Source organism: Camelus dromedarius, chromosome X (genome assembly GCF_036321535.1).
Source record: "Camelus dromedarius isolate mCamDro1 chromosome X, mCamDro1.pat, whole genome shotgun sequence".
NCBI lineage: Eukaryota > Metazoa > Chordata > Mammalia > Artiodactyla > Camelidae > Camelus > Camelus dromedarius.
Genome location: NC_087472.1, coordinates 66,502,569 through 66,524,713, shown reverse-complemented (window position 1 = coordinate 66,524,713; position 22,145 = coordinate 66,502,569). Strand labels below are relative to the sequence as shown.

Sequence of the window (22,145 nt, the reverse complement as noted above, 5' to 3'; positions counted from 1 at the left end):
AAAAAGGCTATGACAATTTCAATTGTAGCTTAAAATAAAGCAATTGTTTTAAAACCTCAACAGCCTTTCAAAGATGTGTCAGGCATGGAGTTTGTCCCAAGTGGAGTGCCCTAAGGAAGGAGTGATTAACTTAAGACTAAGGTTGCATATATTTGTGTGGATGTGGGGGGTGGAGTTTTAGTGGGAAAATCAGGCATAGGATTAAGAATTTGTCTCTGCCTAAAGACTTTTCTCCTAGCTATCTACAAGTTTAGCTCTTACATCTCTTCAAAAGGAGTCCTTCCCTGACCACCCTCTCTAAAACTGAAGTACCTCATCACCCTCTATTCCATTATCCTGCTTTTCCTTCTAACCTTATCACTACCTGCAATGTTATATAATTATTTATTTATTGGTTTATTTTCTCTCTTTATAAAGTGTAAGCTCTGTGAAGGTAGAAACTGTTTTGTTCATTGCTGTATCTATAGCACCTAGAACAGTGATTGGAATTCAATAAATATTTTTTAAATGACTGAATAACTAAATGGTGAGTGAATGAATAAATGAAGACCAAGGCATAGTCCTGCTGATGTAGAATATTGAGGAAATGTGTCATGAAATATATTCTCTGCGGTGGCCTGTGAATACCAAACTTTGTACTGCCTCCCCTCTCCCAGGGGCCTTCGTTAGTTAGAACTTCTCCAAAAGGAACTAAAGGTTCCAAATTACCGGCTGAGAATTTCAAGACCTCTTTGGTTTTCTGTTCCTTGTTGGCAGAAGCCATTCTAAACCACCACCCAGAAGCCCTTCCCTCAAGAAACACTGCCTATACCGCCCTCCTGTGGCCAAAGATTGAATATATATCTGAATAAATACAAAGAACAGCTATTTCCTCCTGTTCCTCTGCATGGATCTATTTCAGGCCTTTCTTTCTCTCTTTCTCTCTTTTTCTTTCTTTCTTTCTTTCTTTCTTTCTTTCTTTCTTTCTTTCTTTCTTTCTTTCTTTCTTTCTTTCTTTCTTTCTTTCTTTCTTTCTTTCTTTCTTTCTTTCTTTCTTTCTTTCTTTCTTTCTTTCCTTCTTTCCTTCTTTCCTTCTTTCCTTCTTTCCTTCTTTCTTTCTGGCTGGGGGTGCTTATTTCATTTCTATTTCAAGCAAGTTAGTGGTCAAACAACATGCCTCTACTCAGGGTAAAAAGAACTGGTTGGGAAAGAGCAGCAAGGGCCTAAAAGCTCCTTCCAAGGAAGTACAAAGCTTTCATATCAGGCTTAAGATCTTTCGGGGGAAGCTAAACCCAATCATGCATCAATTTAAGGCTGGGATGTGCAGTGAATGCTTCCTGGGTATTAGGCCCAGTGTTTAGTTCTGGAACTTAATCTCCTGAATTCTTCCATTCTTGGGCCTCATAAGTCATTCAGCTAGCTACCCTTCTGACCCTTATGTCCAAGTTTATTTATATACAGGCTTCATTTAAACTGCAAACTCTGAGCAGTAAGGGCACTAAGCATTCATCATCAAATTAAGCATGTGATTTTGCTCATAATAGGTGCCTGACAAGCATTAGATAAGCAGGTAGATTAGTAGGAAGGTAGGTAGATGATAGGAATAAGTTGAAACTGAAATATGAAAGAAGGGGGTTAGTTCAGCTGGGGAGTTTGTAAGATGTTGGATTATGTGTCAGAGGGAGACCAAAAAACTGACTTAAGAACTGTATTTACTATAGAAATCCAAGGTAGTCTGGCAATGAAGCTGTGTGAAGATGTAAAGAGAGTTGGAACCACCAAAGATTGGTAAGTAAGAGACGTGTGCAGGGCACACAGATGGATGGAGGTTTGTTTTGTAGAGATTTGTGAAGGCCAAGATGAGACTTCTGAAGCTCTCTGAGGACTGATATATATCTCGAATATGTAGATAGATAGATATCTGAAAGATATATTAAACGTAAAAAGAAATATGCAGAATTAATATTTACAATAACCCATACTATCCAAGGCAATCTACAGATTCAATTCAATCCCTATCAAAATACCAATGGCATTTTTCACAGAACTAGAACAAATAATTCTAAAATTTGTATAGAAACACAAAAGACTCTAAATAGCCAAAACAGTCTTGAGAAAAAAGAACAAAACTGGGGGTATCATGTGCCCTGATTTCAAACTATACTACAAAGCTACAGTAATCAAAACAGTATGGTACTGGCCAAAAAAAAAAAAAAAAAAAAAACCACATAGAACAATGGAACAGACTAGAAAACCCAGAAATAAACCCACTCTTATATAATTAATTAATCTACAATAAAGGAGGCAAGAATATACAATGAAGAAAAAACAGCCTTTTCAATAAATAATAAAGTTGGGAAAACTGGATATCTACATGCAAAAGAATCAAACTGGACCACTTTCTCACACCATATGTAAAAATAAACTCAAAATGGGTTAAAAACTTAAATGTAAGACCTGAAACCATAATAATCCTAGAAGAAAACATAGGTGATACGCTCTTTGCCATCAGTCTCAGCAGTATTTTTTGGATATATCTCCTCAGGCATGGGAAACAAAAGCAAAAATAAATGAGACTACATGAAACTAAAAAGCTTTTGTGCAGTGAAGGAAACTGTCAACAAAATTAAAAGGCAGCCTACTGAATGGGAGAAAATATTTGCAAATGATATACCTAACAAGGGGTTAATATCAAAAGTATATAAAGTACTCACATAACTCAACATCAAAAAAAAAAACAAACCAAACCTGATTGAAAATTAGGCAGAGGACCTGAATGGACATCTTTTCAAAGAACAAATACAGATGACCAATAGATACATAAAAAGATGTTCAACATCACTAATCATCAGGGATATTCAAATCAAAACCACAATGAGATATCATCTCATGCCTGTCAGAAAGTCAACAAATAAAAAGTGTTGACAAGGATGTAATGGGAACCCTCACACACTGTGGGTAGGAATGTAAATTGGTGCAGCCACTTTTGAAAAACAGTATGGAGGTTCCTCAAAAAATAAAAATAGAACTGCTATATGATCCAGCAGTTTCACTTCTGGGTATATACCCCTCAAAACAAAATAACTAATTTGAAAAGATATATGTTCATTGCAGCATTATTAACAATAGCTAAGATGTTGAAGCAACCTAAAGTGTCCATCAATAGATGAATGGATAAAGGAGATGTGGTGTACATATACAGTGTAATCTTACTAAGCCATAAAAATAATGAAATCTTGCCATTTTTGACAACATGGGTGGACCTAGAGGATATTATTTTGAGTAAAATAAGTCAAACAGAGAAAGACAAATATTCTATGATTTCACTTATATGTACAATCTAAAAAACAAACAAATGAGCAAACATAACAAAACAGAAACAAACTCACATATAGAGAAAAAACTGGTGATTGTCAAAGGGGAGGGGGGTGATAAGTGAAATAGATTAAGTAAACTAAGAGTTTCCAGTTATAATACAAATGTTGTGGGGATGTAATGGACAGCATAGGGAATATAGTCAATCATATTGTAATAACTTTGCATGGTGACAGATGGTAACTAGACTTATAGTTGTCATCACTTTGTAAAGTATAAGAATATTGAATCACTGTGCTGTACCCCTGAAACTAATGTAATATTTTGAATTAACTATACTTCAATAAGAGAAGTAAAAAGGAATATGCTGAATAGTATGTAGAGTGTGGGATTTAGGGGGTAAAAAAGGCAAATAAGAAAATATTTTTGTATCTGCTTATATTTACATAAAGAAACTCTGGTGACCTCTAATGGGGAGACCTGGGTCAATGGGCCATTGTATACATTTTTATAGTTTGATTGCATGATTTTAACCATGTGAAAATATTTCCATTCAAAAATTAAATTTTAAATTTAAAACATGTTAAATATGCTGTGTTATCTTAATAAGTCTCTGTCTCCCTCTCTTTATCCCTCTCTCTCTCTCTGCTTCAATTAACCAAGCTATAAAGCTAGGAAAAGCCTTAGACTTGAGAAGCAGTTTAGCTTGAGAGATCAGAATACAGACACTACAGCTAGCTTGCTGAGGTTCAACCTTAGTTCTTCCAATTACTGGTTGTATTCGGTTACTTAATGTTTTATTAGTTGTTTTGTAACTAATTGTTGTATTAGTTACTTAATGTTTTTCAGCCTCACTTTTCTTATCTTTAAAGTGAGAAGAATAGTATAATGCCCTAGTACTCATTCTGCCCTTCACTTTGAGCAAGCTCTAGACTCTCAATACCCTAGCTTCCTCACCTGTAAAAACAGGGAGAGTCACACGGTTCTTGGTGAGGGTTGAATGAGTAAATACATGCAAAGCACTTAGAACAATGCCTGACACACAGTAATGCTCAGTAAAAAGTAACAATTAGTATTATTTGAAGGTTTGAATATTACCTTTGCCCCTAACTTTAGGCAAATCATATACTCTCTGAGCCTCAATTTCCTCATCTATAAATAGATGAAACAAGTAATACCTACCAAGGAAATGATGAAAAAATGGATTTGAAAGTTCTCCATGGAGTAAAACATTTGATTAAGAAGTGAAGAATTGTTATAGTAGAAAAATGTAAGGAGAACACTAAATTAAAATTCTATTCTACTTATTCAATGCTCCCTACTTTCACCTCTAGCATTCTGAATGAGATCATATCTAAGCAGCAAGTGAAGGTCTTTTTAAAAAAATTTTTATTGAAGTACAGGCAGTTACAATGTGTCAATTTCTCATGTACAGCACAAAGTCCCAGTCATGTATATACATACATATATTTGTTTTCATATTCTTTTCTATTAAAGGTTATTACAAGATATCGAATATAGTTCCTTGTGCTATACAGAAGAAACTTTTTTAAAATCTATTTTTATATACAATGGCTAGTATTTACAAATCTCAAACTCCCAAATTTATCCCTTCCCACCCTCTTTCCCCAATAACCATAAGATTGTTTACTATGTCTATGAGTCTCTTTCTGTTTTGTAGATGAGTTCATTAGTGTCTTCTTCTTTCTTTTTTTTTTTCTGATTCCAAATATGAGTGATATCATATGGTATTTTTCTTTCTCTTTCTGTCTTAATTCACTTAGAATGACATTCTCCAGGGCCATCCATGTTGCTGCAAAGGGCATTATTTTATCATTTTTTATGGCTGAGTAGTATTCCAATGTATAAATATACCACTGCTTCTTTATCCAGTCATCTGTTGATGGACATTTAGATTGCTTCCATATCTTGGCTATTGTATATAGTGCTGCTATGAACATTAGGGTGCATGTATTTTTTGAATTAGAGGTCTCTCTGGATATATACCCAGAAGAGGAATTGCTGGATTTTATGATAAGTCTATTTTTAGTTTTTTGAGGACTCTCCATATTGTTTTCCATAATGGCTGCACCAAACTGCATTCCCACCAACAGTGTAGGAAGGTTCCCTTTTCTCCACACCCTCTCCAGCATTTCTAGTTCATGGACTTTTGAATGATGGCCATTCTGACTGGTGTGAGGTGATACTTCATTGTAGTTTTGATTTGCATTTCTCTGATAATTAGTGATATTGATCATTTTTTCATGTGCCTATTGGTCATCTGTGTGTCTTCATTGGAGAATTGCTTGTTTAGGTCTTCTGCCCATTTTTGGATTGAGTTGTTTGTTGTTTTTTTTTTTATTAAGTTGTATGAGCTGTTTATATATTCTAGAAATTAAGCCCTTGTCAGTCTCATCTTTTGCAAGTACTTTCTCCCATTCCATAGGTTGTCTTTTTGTTTTGTTTATGGTTTCCTTTGCTGTGCAAAAGCTTATAAGTTTAATTAGGTCCCATTTGTTTATTTTTGCTTTTATTTCTATTGTCTGCATAGACTGCTTTAGAAGAACATTGCTAAGATTTATGTCAGAGAATGTTTTGCCTATGTTGTCTTCTAGGAGGTTTATTGTGTCATGTCTTATATTTGTCTTTAAAATATTTTGAGTTTAATTTTGTGTATGGTGTGAGGAGATGTTCTAAGTGCATTGATTTACATACTGCTATCCAGTTTTCCCATGCTCTTGGATTGGAAGAATCAATATTGTTAAAATGGCCATACCATTCTGCCCAAGGCAATCTACATATTTAATGTGATCCTTACCAAATTACCCAGGACATTTTTCACAGAACTAGAAAAAATAATCCTAAAATTTATATGAAATCACAAAAGACCTAGAATTGCCAAAGCAATATTGATGAAAAAGAATGAAGCTGGAGGAATAACCCTCCCAGATTTCAGACAATACTACAGAGCCAGAGTAATCAAAACAGCATGCTACTGGTACAAAAACAGACATATGGATCAATGGAACAGAATAGAGAGCCCAGAAATAAACCCACAGACCTACAATCAATTAATCTTCAACAAAGGAGGCAAGAATATGCAATGAAGCAAAGGTCTTTTAAGGCCATGTGTGTTAAATGTCTGAAGATGAGTCCTGGTTCCTACCTCCTACCTCTACTTTGGCAGAGTGGCCAAAAAGGGCTCCACATCAGTGGTTGCTGCTCTGTCATGAGATGTCAAATGTTTCTGTGTAACTGTTCTTATTTCTAGGAGGTGCTGAGGCTCAGTGATACTCCCACTAACCTTAGCAACTTCTCAGACAGGAGAGAGTAGCACTCAGTCCTGAAGTCTCGTTCTCCCCACTCCACATATACAGTCAGTTTACAAACTAGAAAAACAAATCATATGAACAGGAATATCAATTCCATAGATCACAGCAACCAACCCTTACAGGCTCATTTTATGACATTATGTGGTTTGCACCTCACAACAGCCCAAGAAGGCTGGCAAGGGACGAGGGGAAATCATTCTCACTTTACAGAAGGGGAACACTCTGCTTCTCAGAAGGAAAGTGACTTACCTCAACTCTCACTGGTTCATGGGAGAATGGGAAGTACAAAGGGTTAAAACCCAGAAAACTCAGTTCTGGGAAAAGTACTTTAAAATCTGTAAAGTTCTATAAAGTTGAAATTTTTAAGAAACTGTCATGCCAGGACCAGGCCTAGAAACCAAGTTTCCTGTCCTCCAGACCAGAACTCTTGCTGCACTGATGATGGAGAAGGGAACAGCAAATAAGGATCAAGAGAAAATTATCCCTGCAAGAATAACTGCAGCTTATATTTAAACAGAACTTCACAGCTTCTTAAATACTGTGCCCTTTTATCACATTTCAACCTCACGGCAACCTCATGAGGGAACTGCAGCAGGAAATAGGAAACTGAAAATTTAACCACCCCCACACATACCTCTTATCCTTCTTCCCTCTTCCCTGCTGTATTTTTTTCTCCTTAGCACTTAGAACTAACATACTGTATGTTTCATGTTATCATTTGCTTAGAATGCATCTTCCCTACTAGAAAGTCTGTCTCATGAGGACAGGATTTTCATTTGTTTTGTTTACCATACAAAGCCTAGGACAGTGGTGGGTACATAGCAGATGCACAATAAATAATATTGAATAAGTGAATGAAGAAATGTGTGTGTGTGTGTGGAGAGAGAGCAAGAGAATGCCCCCATTTTGCATATTAGTAAACTGATATCCAGAGGAGTTATGTAACTTTCCCATGAAGGACTTCTGAAGCTTCCTGTTTTAGCCTGTTCCCCTCACCTCACTGCCTGGCTAGTTTAGGGGCATCTCACCTGGGCCAAAGGGAACATTTATTGCAAATGATTCTGCCCTTTCTGGGACCAGCTCCAGGCATGGTTGGCTACAAGTAGCCTGAGGTTCACCTCCTTCATCAGTTCACTCATCCTTTCCACAAATATTCAGAGTACCTGTTATGTACACAAAAGGCATTCCACCAGGCCTCACTGACACACCCAAATACATTGTCTCACAAACACTCAAATGGCCTTCCTGAGTTTTCACCATCTCTGGAATTTATAATGGTGAGGGAGGAAGGATCAAGTCATTTGAGTTCTCTGCATGTGGCCTGAGGGTCCTGCTCTCTTCTACAACCTATCTAGCAGTTTCATGCATACCTCATAGGATTGTTAGGAAGATTAAATTATATACACATGCAAAACACTTAGAACAGTGCTTGGCACAAAATAAATGCTAGCTTGGTAAATGTTAACTTTTATTCTCAAGCCATACTGCATTCATGATTTTATTACTGATGTCCCTTACCTCTGGAATGAAGGAAGCCAGGCAAACATCATTCCTGGCAAGCAGGGAGAGTAATGCTCAAGGAACTGTTATGGAATTACAGACCTACTTCTCATTCTGGCTTCGTTTGGAAATAAGTGTCTTAGTTTCCCCAACTTTAAAGTATGAAAAGTGTTATACCTACATAAATTCATGTATGTGAAGGTATTTTGAAAACAAAAAAAATGCCAAACAAATATGAGGGTTATTATTGTATTAAAACAATAAATACTATTATTAATTGAACCTTTGAGATGTGAAAGACACTGTACCAAGTGCTTTACATAGATTTATTCCATCTTCACAATAGTATCAATGATCAGGTACTACTATTATTCTAGTTCCACAAGTAAGGTGTGATGGTTAATTTTCTATGTCAGTTTGTCTAGACCAGAATGACCAGATAGGGTCAAATATTATTCTGGATATTTCTGTGAAGGTATTCTTTTGGATGACATTAACATTTAAATTGCTGGACTGTAGGTAAAGCAGATTATACTCCACAATGTGGGTGGGCCGCATCTAATCACTTCAAGTTCTTAATAAAACAAAGACTGACCTCCCCCTAGCAAGAAGGAATTCAGCCAGCAGATTGCTTTTGATCTCAGACTGCAACTCTTCCCAGCTTGCTGGCCCATCCTACATATATGGGACTTGCATCTCCACAATTATATGAGACAACTACTTAAAATAACTCTCTCTCCCCTCACCTCTTTCTCTCCCTCTCTCCCACTTTGTGTGTTTATTTATTTATTTGTTTGTTTGTTAATTTATTTATGAAGTTGACCCTTGAACAAAGCAAGGGTTAGGGGTGCAACAGCACAGTTGAAAATCTATGTGTAACTTCACAGTTGGCCCTCCATATCCACAGTTCCACATCTGTGGATCATGTGGTACTGCAGTTTGTATTTTTTTTAATCCATGTATAAGTGGATCCACGCAGTTCCATTCAAACCCATGTTGTTCAAGGGTCAATTGTGTGTGTATGTATGTGTGTGTGAGCATGTGTGTATGTGTGTGTGTGTATATATACATATATATATATATATATATATATATATATATATATATATATATATATATATATAGAGAGAGAGAGAGAGAGAGAGAGAGAGAGAGAGAGAGAGAGAGAGAGAGGTACACATACACACACATACATCCTGTTGGTACTGTATCTCTGGAGAACCCTTACTAATACACAAGGAAACTGAAACTTAGAATGGTTAAATCTCTTGATTAAAATAACAGCTATTCAGTGACAGAGCCAGAAACCTAGGGATCATCTTCCACATTTCTTCCCTGTTCTATACCTCTCTCACTAAACCCAGTATCAGTTCCCACTGACTCTATCTCCAAAATTAATGTACTATTTGCCCTCTTCTCCCCAACTCCACTGACTTCATTTCTGCAACAGCCTCTCAATTGGTATTTCAATCTCCACTTTCACCCTCCTCATGCCATTCTCTATAGTCTGCAAAAGTTAACTTCTCAGATCACAAAGTAGACCCTATCATTCCATTGCTTCAAATACTTCCTACTGTACTTACAATAAATAGCAGTCGTCAGTGCCCAGCACTATCATGCACACTGTGAGCATAACTCACTTATGCTCACAATAACACTATAAGCAGTACTATTATTATCCCCATTTATCAGAGGGTATAACTGAGGCACAGAAAGGTTAGGTAATATGTGCAAGGTCACAAAACTAATAAGTGGCAGAGTCAGAATTTGAACTTAAGCAGTCTGGTTGAGAGTGTGCAATTAAACATGGAACCATATTGCCTTTGAGTATAGCTGATGCACACCTTTCCTGGGCTTACAAGTTCCCTGGGCCTACAAGATCCTGGGTGAGCTGGTCCCTACCTGGCTTTCTGCCTTCCTATCATGCCACTCGCCCTCCTCTCTGCCTTTGCTCCTTTCACACCGGCCTTCTTTCTATCCCTCAAGCATAGCAAACTATTTCAACCTTAAGGACTTTGCACATGCAATTCCTGCTGCCTTTCCAAAACTCCCCACAAATATCACTGTCTCTTCCTTTACTATTTAGTTGTAATCCAAATTTGTTAGGATTTTTCTCCAAATCTCTACACAGCTGATTCAACTTAAATGTTACTTCCCTGGTATGTCAGGCAGGCCCTTTGACAAAATATCTCCTCATGGCAATAGGGCTTCTTAGAACTGGCTGCATGCGTTTATTTTCCCCACTGCCTGGTTTCCATTACTGAACAACTTAATTACTTGCAGAACTTGTCATGTTCTAATGCGCGCGCGTGCACACACACACACACACACACAGAGACATATACATACACATACACACATACCAAAAACAGTAAGGGAAAACTTCTCAAAACAATGGATTCCTAAGAAGAAGCTCCTCTCATTATGTCATGGGACTATTTGGCGGCCCTTTTCAGTCTCTTCTCACACAGAGAGTTCAGGAAGCGTTGGGCTGTGGTGGGAAGGATAGTTCCATGTGAATGAAATTCCTATTGGATCTCTTAGCACTCAGAGAAGAGTAAAGTTAGGTCTGGTCTTCTGAGGTCTGAATTCAGGGCATAGAAAAGATCATATTCTGCCTGCCCAAGTGTGTATCCCCTCTGTCCTGTCAGGAATAATATTGCCTCCCCATATGGGTAGAAAACAACACAGTTCAAACAGCCCTTTCCAGTCAACACATACATCTGATTCTCATAGCAGACTGGGAAGATAAGTGAGGCTATGTGATGGTTAATATTATGTATCAACTTGACTAGGACTCAGAGTACCCAGACATCTGGTCAAAAATTATTCTGGGTGGTTTTTTTTTTTCTCATTTTTTTTCTTTTTTTAAATTGAAGTATAGTTGGATATGTGGATTCTTTTCCCAGTTATACTCAGTTTGTGGTCCTGGGTCAAGCACCTTCCTTCTCTGAGACTCAGTTATCACAATCTATAAAATTAATTTTAAAACATTTTGTGTGGGATGTGGGGAAAATGTAGGGCAAGCAAAATGCTTTTCCAAAATCTTAAGCAACAGCCTAGTATGCAAAGCAAAAATCAAAGTGCTCTGGATAAATCAAAAGTAGGAGACCCAAACTTCTGCCTGCCCCTCTTCATCCCCTCCCCTTGAGGCGCTGCCATGGTAATACTAGGGCTCTGAGGCAGAAGTTTGCAAATCCTTTCTGTAAAGGCCCAAATAATAAATATTTCAGGCTTTTCAGGCCATATGGTCTCTGTCATAATTACTCAACTCTGCCTTTGTATCATGAAGGCATAATGAGCATGACTGTGTTCCAATAAAACTTTATTTATGGACGTTGAAACTTGAATTTCATATACATTTCCATAGAATTCCATATATGTGAATCACAAAACATTCATCTTCTTTCCATTTTTTCCAACTATTTAAAAATGTAAAAACCATTCTTAGCTTGTGAGCTGGATTTGGCTGGCAGGCTGTAGTTTGCTGACCCCTCATCTGAGGAGTTGGACTAAATTATTCCCAAGGTCATCCTTGAACATTACAGTTGAGGAAACCAGAAGCAACATGAACACTGTTGAAAGTAAAGCCTGAAATTATACTGTTGCCATGGAAATTTCAGGAAGTAGATAACAGAAAGTGGACTCAGCCTGCTATAGGTTAGGAGGCCACCTAAAATAGAAGGCTCAATTTTTGTTCCCACCCCTCACCTCTGGAGGCTGAATTGCATTTAAAACCACTTGGGAATTCATCTACTGTCAGAATTTCAACTGTTACCAATGTCTCCCAGTCCTCCTCTGAGCTCAATGTGTGGATCACCAACTGCTTATTGGATATCTCCCATTTGAGGCTGCTCAAGCATCTAAGACTCAAATGGCTCAGACTGTATTTGTCATCTTCCCTCTCTACCCCTTCTTTAAATGCTGCTCTTCATTCTGTATTCCCAATCTCTGTGAAGAATATCACCATCCATTTGGTTTCACAAGAAGACTCTGTCACTAAGAAGAAATAAAGTAAGGCTAGGTTGTGTCACGGATTGATTGATCCTTCACCAGATTAATGGTAGCATATTTTCTAATGACTACATTTTACTATTGGCCACATCCATCAAGCTGTGGCTTAAAGTTGAAAGCTGAGTTCAAGCCCTTAGAGTCTGTGTTTCTACACTGGCAGAGATACATGTGGCTTAATTGTGACAATAACTGCAGGTTATCTCCCAACAGTCTCTTCTTCCTTTGCATCAGAGACCTTAATAAAAGGTATTTTTTTGTTATGGAATTAAGTCCAAGATTCCATATCCTCCAAGGCAGTGGCATATCAAAGGTGGAGCAATAAGAGTGCAAAGCAATGAAGGAGTGCACTATCTATAGATTTTTTTAAGACTAAAAGCCGAAGTGTTTTTATTATCACCGTGCACCAGCAATTTTAACAATGTCAGTAATAAAATACTTCTCCTTGAGAAAAATTTTGTGTTGGTCAAAGCTCTAAATAATTGTTACTGTTGAGTTCAGTAATAAAATTTCAAATTAGCACCTTTTGTTACTGATCCTTTAATAATATTGTATCCTACACAGAAGTTGATTCAGAGAACTTTCAGTTATACATTTGACCTCCTCCCCACACACAGATTTTACACGTGTTCCTCCAGTCCATTTCACTTTGTAAAGGTTTAGGATCATTCAAGATAGCTTTGAGTGCATTTCATACCTGCAAATCTCTCTGGTACTATATGTTACAGAATGTAAATAGTAGTTTCAAAGTAAACAATGATAGCACAATAATTGTAAAGTCAAAGAGACAATGTAAGTTACTTCAATTCTGTCATTCTATGTGACCAATTAAAGTTCTTATTTGTACTTAAAATCTAAAACAGGGAAAAACAATACAAACTGTAAGATGTAGTATTTTTGTTCAATAAGTACACCTTTTAGATCATACATGAGATGTTACTGAATTTAAATTTATTTAAAATTGAAGTTTACTCTTCTTTTTCATTATCAATTATTTGAAAATTTTAAAAATCAAGAAAATAATTATTAATACTGATAATTACTGAAAATATTTTTTCATATACAGGAGAAAGTATTACAAATAATCCATTCCAGATGTCACATATGTTAAGTATATCACATCTCCAAAGTACTAATAATATATTTAATATTATTCTCCAGAATATCAGAAAGCAAAAGACTGGTTCATTGGTAATTCACATAGAACCAACTTCAATTAGCCCCACTAGAGGCCAGGAGCCCAAAGCAGATCATTTGATCATCAACTTAGGTATAAAATCCCCTTGCATGTATTCACCCACTCTGTGTTCGTTCTAGCCCCACACTCAAGCCACCTGAGGATGGATGGGTGGTCATAAAGGAGAAAGACACAGACCATCTACAATTCTGAGTTACAACCCTTTCATACAAATTATCATCACCCTGGTCCAAGCCACCATCACCTCTAACCCAGACTATGTTAAGAGCCTCCTTACAGCTCTTTCTTTTGCCCCACTACAATCTATTCTCCTGTTAAAATTTAAGCAGATTATGTCCCTTATCTGTTCAAAACCTTCCCAAAACTACCCATATCCCTCAGATTAAGTGTCTCCAGGACACTGGCCTCCTTGCTGTTCCTTAAACAGGCCAGTTGTGCTCTCTCCTTGGATGTTTCTAACAGCTAGAACCCTCTGCTCCTAAACATCCCCATAGAGCTTGTTTCTTCATTTCCTTCACATTCCTGCTCAAATGCCCCTTAGTCAGAGAGGCTCTGATTGATTTATTTAATATATCATCCTAGTCCTATCTCTCTCTATTCTCTTATCAGGTTTTCTTTTTCTTCTTAGTGCTTAGCACCTACTGACATATTGTAGAGTCATTTGTGTAATTGTTTAGTGAACTCCCTAGAATGTAAGATCCATGAGAATAGAGAATTTATTCCTGTTCACTATTGTCTCCCCAGAACCTAGATCAGTGTTGACTCAGATACTTTGTATTTTTGCTGAATGAACTAATAACCTCAATAGCTCCTATGAGATAAAAAGGTACTTTCCCCCCATTTTATGGATAAGAATACTGAGGATGAAAGAGGTTTGACAATTGTCAAGTGTTTCAGAGCTGAGAAGTGTAAAAGTCAGGCCCCTCAACCTTAGATTTGTGACTCTGAGACCAGCATTCTTTCCACTCTAGGCACACTGCCTAACCCAGCACAAATTGACATTTCAGGCATAAGCTATGAATAAATATACTAAACAATTTACCATCAAAAGTGAGCTCACAGTTTTTTTTTAACATTCTCTACTGAGATAGATTTTATTTCGCAAAATCTCAACTGATGCTTTATGTTCAAGGACCTCCATGTAACATGTGACACTCGAAATCAGTTACAATAGTCAAATGTTCTGAAAAGAAATCTTACTGTTAGGAAAAGCTCAATCTGAATTTCAAGGGCTTTGTGAATGAAAGAACAAGCAAAGACCTTTTGACTAGCCACATTATAAAATGGTGGTTAAATATATACTCCTATTTTCTCATAGTGAACCATTAGTTAAATTTTACCCAATATTTACTTTTAGGAATCTGGGAATTTCAGATGTGGAAGGAATTTTGGTGATCACTAATAGCCAAATTTAACAGGTGAGAAAACTGAGGCTCAAAGCATTTCTATCAAATAGTAGCAGGGCCAAAGCTAGAAGTTTCCTGCCTTCCAGGCTATAATAGAATTTACGACTCCTGTCTCGAATTCTGGCAAATAGTTAAATAAAATGCTTTCATCATATAATATTTACCACCTCAGTGCCCTAAAAATATTATGTGATTTCTCTGTCAATCAGTCTTTAATTACATAGTCTCCCCAAAGTTTCTGTTACTCTCTCTCACACACAATTGAAAAAACTTCAACTTTTCCATTAATTTAGACTGCTGTCAGTGGATGGCTCTGGACTCCTATACTACAATATATTTAGAAGTGGAGGGAGGTATTACCTAGACCCAGCTGCCACAAATACCAGGACTGCCATGGGCTTTTTCAGGCAAATTTCATGACATTAGTTCAGCCTGAAGGAAGTCCTTTACCAAGATCATGACTCTTTGTTCCTTTCTGCCTTTCTTAGCACCATTTGATGATTCTGTGGAGCAGTCAGGAGGGACAGTGACAGTCAGGAGACTCCTGTGCTGGACTCAGCTTTGTCTTCATGGAGCTGTGTGGCCCTGGGCAAGTCTCTCCCACTCTCTGGTTCTCAGCTTTCCTGGATGGACAATAAAGACTTGAAGGTCTTTTCCTGCTCTAACGTTTTCTGGTTCTACAAACATCTGACATATCCCTGATGGGACCCCAGGGAAACAGGGAGATCTGAGAAGAGTCTGTTGAAGCCCTGGAAAATATAAACTGGATGACTTCAAGAATCACTAAAATAGAGGTCTAAGGAAATAGCAAGCAAGGAAAGAGGACAGCTCCTCTGAATACAGTCCTAGCCCACACCAGATTCCCTCCTCCCTTCCAGAATGGAGCAAAAAAGGAGTTAAATATCAATGTTTACCCAACAGCTTCAGGCTACTTTCCTTCAGCTGTGGGTTGTGAATGGCAGTGCAGAAGTGTGGGCTGGCATTGCCATCACTGCCTGCTAACCCAACCCAACTGCCCTTCAAGGCCCTCTTGCCCATGCCTCCCAGCTGAGGACAAAGGCATGGTGGCCTCCCATGCCCCAGAGTCCCTGACCAGAATTGAGCTACCCCTGGCTGAGTCAGAGAAGCATCAAGATGCAACCACCACTTCCTCTCTGCAAGGGAAGTCATTCCAAGGTCTCCAGGTGGAGAAGGGAGCATCATGACATACAATAAACTGTTGGAGGATGGTATTAAACACACATACAAGCACACACTCCTTGGGTGGGGGGAGGGGGAGAGCTCTCCTAATTGAATGGGATCCAGAATCATTTCCAGAATGGTAGTTTCTGTTTCTGTAGCTGTCTCTCCTTGACAAAGCGCCAAGTGTGGACAGGGTGACCCTAGACCAGGCAAGGAAGGGTTCCAGAGCTCCCCCCACCCCGGCAGCCTGCCTGAGAGTGGCTCTCTGGCTTGTCCCAGAGAGAGGGGGTACACATAGCCTATTTTGGGGATCATGCAGCTCTCCCATACTGCCCCCTCCACAGTCCCAGGCTTTGTGACTGCCCCCTCCTTCCCACCCCCGTGCCATCTCCCCATCTCCTGTGAGCCCCACTGCTTTCAGAGAGCCCCTCTACCAGCCCCCTTGCCTCTCTGGCCTTCCAGGTGACCCCCTCTCCTATCCTACTTGGGGGTGTTAAGAATGCGGAAGGGGATGGGAGGGGGCTTTGTCGGCAGGCAGGCGAGCAAGGGCTACTAAAATGGCCACAGCATTTTACTGGTATCTCAAGGACAGCGGAGAGGTCGGTGGGCAGAGGCTAAGGGGCTCACTGCATGGCGGCTCGTGAAGAAGCTGGGGGTGGGGCTAGGGGACTGAGGCTCAAGCAAGGAAAGCTGGGGTTACGTGCACTCACCATTCCCGATCCACCCCTTATCCACTGCATGGTGCTAATGGAGTCCGGAGTCAGGCTTCTCCAAGGCCCGGGTGGCTGGTGCCGGTTGTCTCCGGATGGCTGGGTTGGCAGGGCTGGAGCAAGCGAAAGCCCCAGCGCCCCCTCCGCCTCCCCTCCTCCGCAGCCCTATAGCTCAATCCCCTCCGTCCCGGACCTCGCCTTCAGTCAGGTTGTTCCATCCCTGCTGGCAGGCTCTGCTTTTCTGCCCCGAGCTCCCGCGGTTCTTGGCCTGGGAAGACGTGGGAGGGGGGTCCCGACCGACTGCCTTTGTCCCCTGCCAAGGCTTGAGATCTGGGGGGTGGGGTGCAGGGAAAGGATGTGGGTGAATAACCTCCCCCCAAGCAGAAGGCAGCTGCCACCTCTGCCTGCCTCCGGCTGCACTGGAGTTAGACGCTGTTTATTGTGGGCTCCCCAGTTATGTCGAGTCAGCAAAAAGTCCTTTCCAAAGTTGCTAGAGGTTTTGGGCCAGCCTTTGAAATAATAAGATCCTGCTCTAGTGGAGCCATGCTAGCACTCTCCTGCTTCCCACCCCCCCAGCACTCCCTCTACATACTCCCCTGGGGTTTTTCTCTCTTAGTGCTATGCTCTTGGGGCTTTCATCCTCATTATCACTTTCACTTCTCAGAGCAACTCTGTGCAGGTAGGCATTAGTATCTCCATCTCACGGATAGATAAATGGAGATTTAGATGATGAAAGAGACCTGTCTAAGGTCACATAAAAAGATAAAAGTCTCAACTTTACTCTCTGCAGCTTTCCATGCTCTTTTTGCTCACACACACACACCGTTCCAGGATTCTTCCACACACCCTCAGGAATATGAAAGGAAGCTTGTTGATGGATGAATTTTCCATTTGCTTATTTTGCTGAGAATGAGTCAAATGAACATCAGCAAAACAGGCAAACGGAGAAACCACCCACCTCTTCATGATTGCCCCTAACTCTGGGCAGTGGAACCCAGGCTGGCACCTTTGTATCTGCTGAAAATTGACACTGTGGGTCACATTCACACCCATTATTATTGCATGTAGCCTTAAAATAACCTTGTGAGGAAGACACGACAGGAAGTGTTAATTAGCCTCCTATTACAGACATGAACACTAAAGCCCAGAGATTGAAAGACATTTGCCCATGTTATCACAATCAAACAAGACAAGAATTCAAGGTTCCTGACCCACAGAGCAGTTCAGGCAAGAAAGGGATTACAAAAACAGAGGCTGCAGCTTCAGCAATTGGGAATTAAAATATGACATCAGAAAGAAATTCCTGAAAGTGATTGATATGAAGACATCACCGGCATGCTACACATACCACCTTATTGTCCTCTACTTCCTAGCAAACTCTCCTCTCTTCATCCAAGCAATCGTTTTGGCCAGACAGAGCTAGTCAAAGACTGAAGCAGCTGCCTTGATGAGCACCCAGTCCTGGGAAGGGTATAAGCAGAAGCTGAATGGCCCTTTGGCAAGGGATTCCTGAACCAAATGGGAGATTAGCCTGGGTGACCTTTCAACTTCCTCCCAAGTCTGACAATTCAGTAGTCAGAGAATCTACAATGTCTCCTCACTTTCTCACTTCAGGGCTTTCACTCACATTAAGCTTCTTGGATGCATCTTCTCTGACAACCAGCCCATTCAAGCTATCATGACTCTTTAAGACCTGACACTAGGAATACACCCTCTAGAAAGCTTTCCTGGAATACTCCAAGACCTGGTTTTATCATCTTTTATCTAACTTCTATAGCACCACCATTTAGCTTTCTCAACTGAAAATGATACTTTTTTTTATTAATTGAAGTATAGTTGATTTACAATGTTGTATTAGTTTCTGGTGTACAGCATAGTGATTCAGTTATACATATATATTCTTTTTCATATTCTTTATCATTATAGGTTATTACAAAATATTGAAGAAAATGATCTTTTACTTACTGGTTATTACAGGCTGAACTGTGTCCCCACAAAATTCGTATGTTGAAGTCCAAACCTCAATGCTTCAGAATGTGACTGAATTTGGAGATAGGGTCCTTAAAGAAGTATTTATTTAAGTAAAAATAAGATCCTTAAGGTAGGGCCTAATCCAATATGTCTACTTATAAGAAGAGGAAATTTGGACACAGGTGGGTATAGAGGGAAGACCATATAAAGACAAAGGAAAAGGCAGCTATCCACAAGCCAAAGAGAGGCCCCAGAAGAGACCACCTTGATCTTGGACTTCCTAGCCTTCAGAATTGTGAGAAAATAAATTTCTGTTGTTTAAACCACCTGGCCTGGGGTACTTTGTTATGGCAGCCCCGGCAAATTAATATACTGGTTGTGTACATTTTCTACTTACTGTCACTTAAATGGAATTATAAATTAGTTTTTTTAAGCAGAGACAATGAATTACTAACCTTGGTGTCTCCTACAACAGAGACTGGCATATAGGATATATCCAGTAAAACTTGGATTATTTTTTGATGGATGCATTCATTCAGCAGTATTATTGAGCCCCTATGTGCCAGGCATTGGGATAGATACTTAAGATACAATGCAAAGTTCTGCATGGATCTTACAATTTACTTGGAGTGGAGGCGAGATAAACAAAAATAGGTAAACAAGATAATTAAAGATTGTGATATATACTCTGAAGGATATAAACCAATTTATGTAGTAGTGACAAGCTCTAAGTTGCCTATATCAATCATGATCCAGTCAGGAAAATAGAAATCACTCTAGATCTTTTTAAATAGACTTCATTTAATACAGGGAACACATCACACTGGCAGAACTAAGAAGCCAAATAGGGGATGATGAAGCAAGCCAGCATTTAGCAACCACAGAACACTGCCATCACTCCTAGAGCTAGGTGGATATTGGGAAAAAGTAATTTTGCCAGAACCCAGAAACTGGTGCTAAACTAAAGCTAAAAACATGGGGTGGGTGGCTTGGAGTTGCAGGTGCCATGAATGGAAGAGTTGTTCAACAGAAGCTGGAGTCATGGAGAAGATGCAGCAACCCTTCCAGAATACATCTCTTTGAAGCAAGAGGTGAAAGAAATACCCTGGCTTCCTCCCTCCTTCTGCCCACCAATCTACCACAGGTGTCTCTCACTGGACAAAAGAAGTGGGACAACAAGGGAGTCTAAGAAATTTAGTTTGCAGGAAAAGATTGGAGAATGGATCTGAGAGCAAATAGTCCAAACAGTGTCTGTGGCTTTGAATAAAGAGTAAAGAGCTGAATTCACTACTGGTGGGTAACCTGGGGCAAGCACCCAGCTTCTCTGTGTCTCAGATTTTCCAATTATTCAATGAACACATTATCATTTACCTAATAGTGTTAAGCAATCACTACTCCATAGATATCAAAGTTGACAAAGATCTTCAAGATTATCTCCTCTAACATTCTCATGTTACAGATGATAAAATGTAGCCCCCAAAAATGAAAGGGACTCCCAAAGTTACAAAATAAGTAAATTAGTGGCTAAGCTGGAATGAGATTCACCTTTGATTCTCAACAGTGAGTGGAATGCAGTAGTGAAAAGGGATAAAATTTAAAAGTACACAACTACTCTAACGCTAGTATTGAGAGTCTAAGGCTATAATCCACATTATAACCTGTGTTGTCTTGACAAAATGATATTCAGCACATATATCACTACCTATTCATATTTATTCATTTATAAATTCAGTAAACGTGTACATACTATGTGCCAAGCATAGTGTGTTAAGCACTGATTATATAGCAATGAACAAGATAGACACCATTTGTGTCTTCATTTCTGTCCAATAAACAAGTAAATAAGGTAAATAAATATGCTAATATAGGTATTGATAAATGCTATCAAAGAAAGAAAGAGAAAAGATAGAGGTGGGTCTGTAGATTTGTTGAATGAAAGAGAAGGGAATGTCCCTAAAATGAATTCTATTTTCTTAATAAAGAGATGAAGCTGAGAGAGGGGTATGGAAGGAGGAGTCAGTCATTGGAAGTTATAGGAGGCAGAAACAACTGTGAAATAGTCCTCTCAGAGCAGTGGTTCTCAACCTTGGTTGCACACTGTAATCATGAGAGGAGCTTCATGAAACACTGCTGTCTAAATCTCACCTTCAGGGATTATGCTTTAAATGAAATGAGTTATATCCTGGGCATTAGGGTTTTTATAATATCCCCAGATGATTTTAATGTGCAACTAAGGTTGAAAGCCACTCTCTCTAAGATAAGGAAGTGAAAAAGCAAACACATTAGGGACATGTGGTAGTGTTTTCAGGAAGCGTCGAGTACCCAACTGAGGCTTATGGTAAAGCAAAATCAATCAGCTAAACTCTGGGGCTTTTATTCAGTCTATTTTGATGCTTAAGCACAGGTATAGAAAAGATAGGTGGTTGGGTGAAATCTGAAGGAGATTTGCCAGGAAGACACAATGCGAAAAGAAATGGGCAATGGAGTTGAAAGCATTTTCAAGGGAGTGATCACAATAATGGACCAGGGAATCTAAGGTGGACAGAAGGGAAAAGAGGACATGAGAAGGGGTGATGAGTAATGTGGTAAGGTTAGTGAAATGGTGAGGTCAATGAATTGGAGATCTTGATGATGTGGAAAACTTGTTGGAGTAGAGGCACCAGAGTAAGTTATCTGGGAGAACAGGAGCATGATCAGAGAGGAGATGCCTGAAATTGAGATACTGGAGGCAATTAATTTAGTTACTCACTATAACAAGATCCAGGAGGTTACCACAGGAGTTTTCTGGCTGAGGTGGGATGAATAGGTTGATGAAAGTGAGGCCAGCGTGGAATAGGCCATCCATCTACAAGAATGCTGAGGTTGAATAAACCAGAGAAGGATAAAGACAAATGATGATCCAGGAGATAAAGTGTTCAATGAGTGAATAAGAATGTTCAGAAATACACTCTGTCAGCCAAGAATTATGTATAAAGCAGTATGTACCAAGTTCTGTTCTAGGTTATATAGAACTGGGGATACATCAGCAAACAAGACAGACTAGGTCTCTATCCTCAAGGAACTTATATTTTAATAGAGAGATATAAACATTGAACCTCAAAACCAATAAATAATCTTAGATATTGTATAGTATTATAAAAATAATAAAGAATGTGAATATAATGAAAGGTAACTGAGGAAAGAAGACACTGTTTTAGCTAGATGGCCAAGGAAGGCCTCTTTGAGGAGGTGACATATGAGTTGACCACAGAATGATGAGAAGAAACCAGCCATGCAAAGATCTGGGGGAAGAGTACTCCAAACAGGAAAGAACAGCAAAAGAAAAGACCGAGAGATAGAAATGAGACTGATATGTGCAAGGCGCAGAAGAAGGCCAACATAGCAGAATGTAGTGAAGCATAAGACAGTGGTGGGAGATGACATCAGAGGAGCAGACAGGGCCAGAATGTCAGGAGATGAAAGCAAAAAAGAAGGGATGGTTGGTGGCAGAAGCAGATGGCTTGTGCTTCCAAGGAGCTGAGAGTTGTGAAGGCAAAAGAGG

At 39.2% G+C, this 22,145-nt stretch overlaps 1 protein-coding gene across 2 annotated transcripts in view; it reads right to left on the bottom strand.

The window, feature by feature from the left end:
- The window catches only part of ARHGEF9 (Cdc42 guanine nucleotide exchange factor 9), a 165,137-nt gene extending 148,050 nt beyond the window's left edge, over positions 1 to 17,087 (bottom strand). For both annotated transcript variants that reach the window (XM_010995344.3, XM_064483093.1), the window contains exon 1: positions 16,634 to 17,087. In XM_010995344.3, coding sequence (XP_010993646.1) covers positions 16,634 to 16,663 — 30 coding nt within the window. In that variant the 5' untranslated portion in view covers positions 16,664 to 17,087. The remainder of the gene's footprint in view (positions 1 to 16,633) is intronic.
- Between the last annotated feature and the right edge of the window lie 5,058 nt (positions 17,088 to 22,145).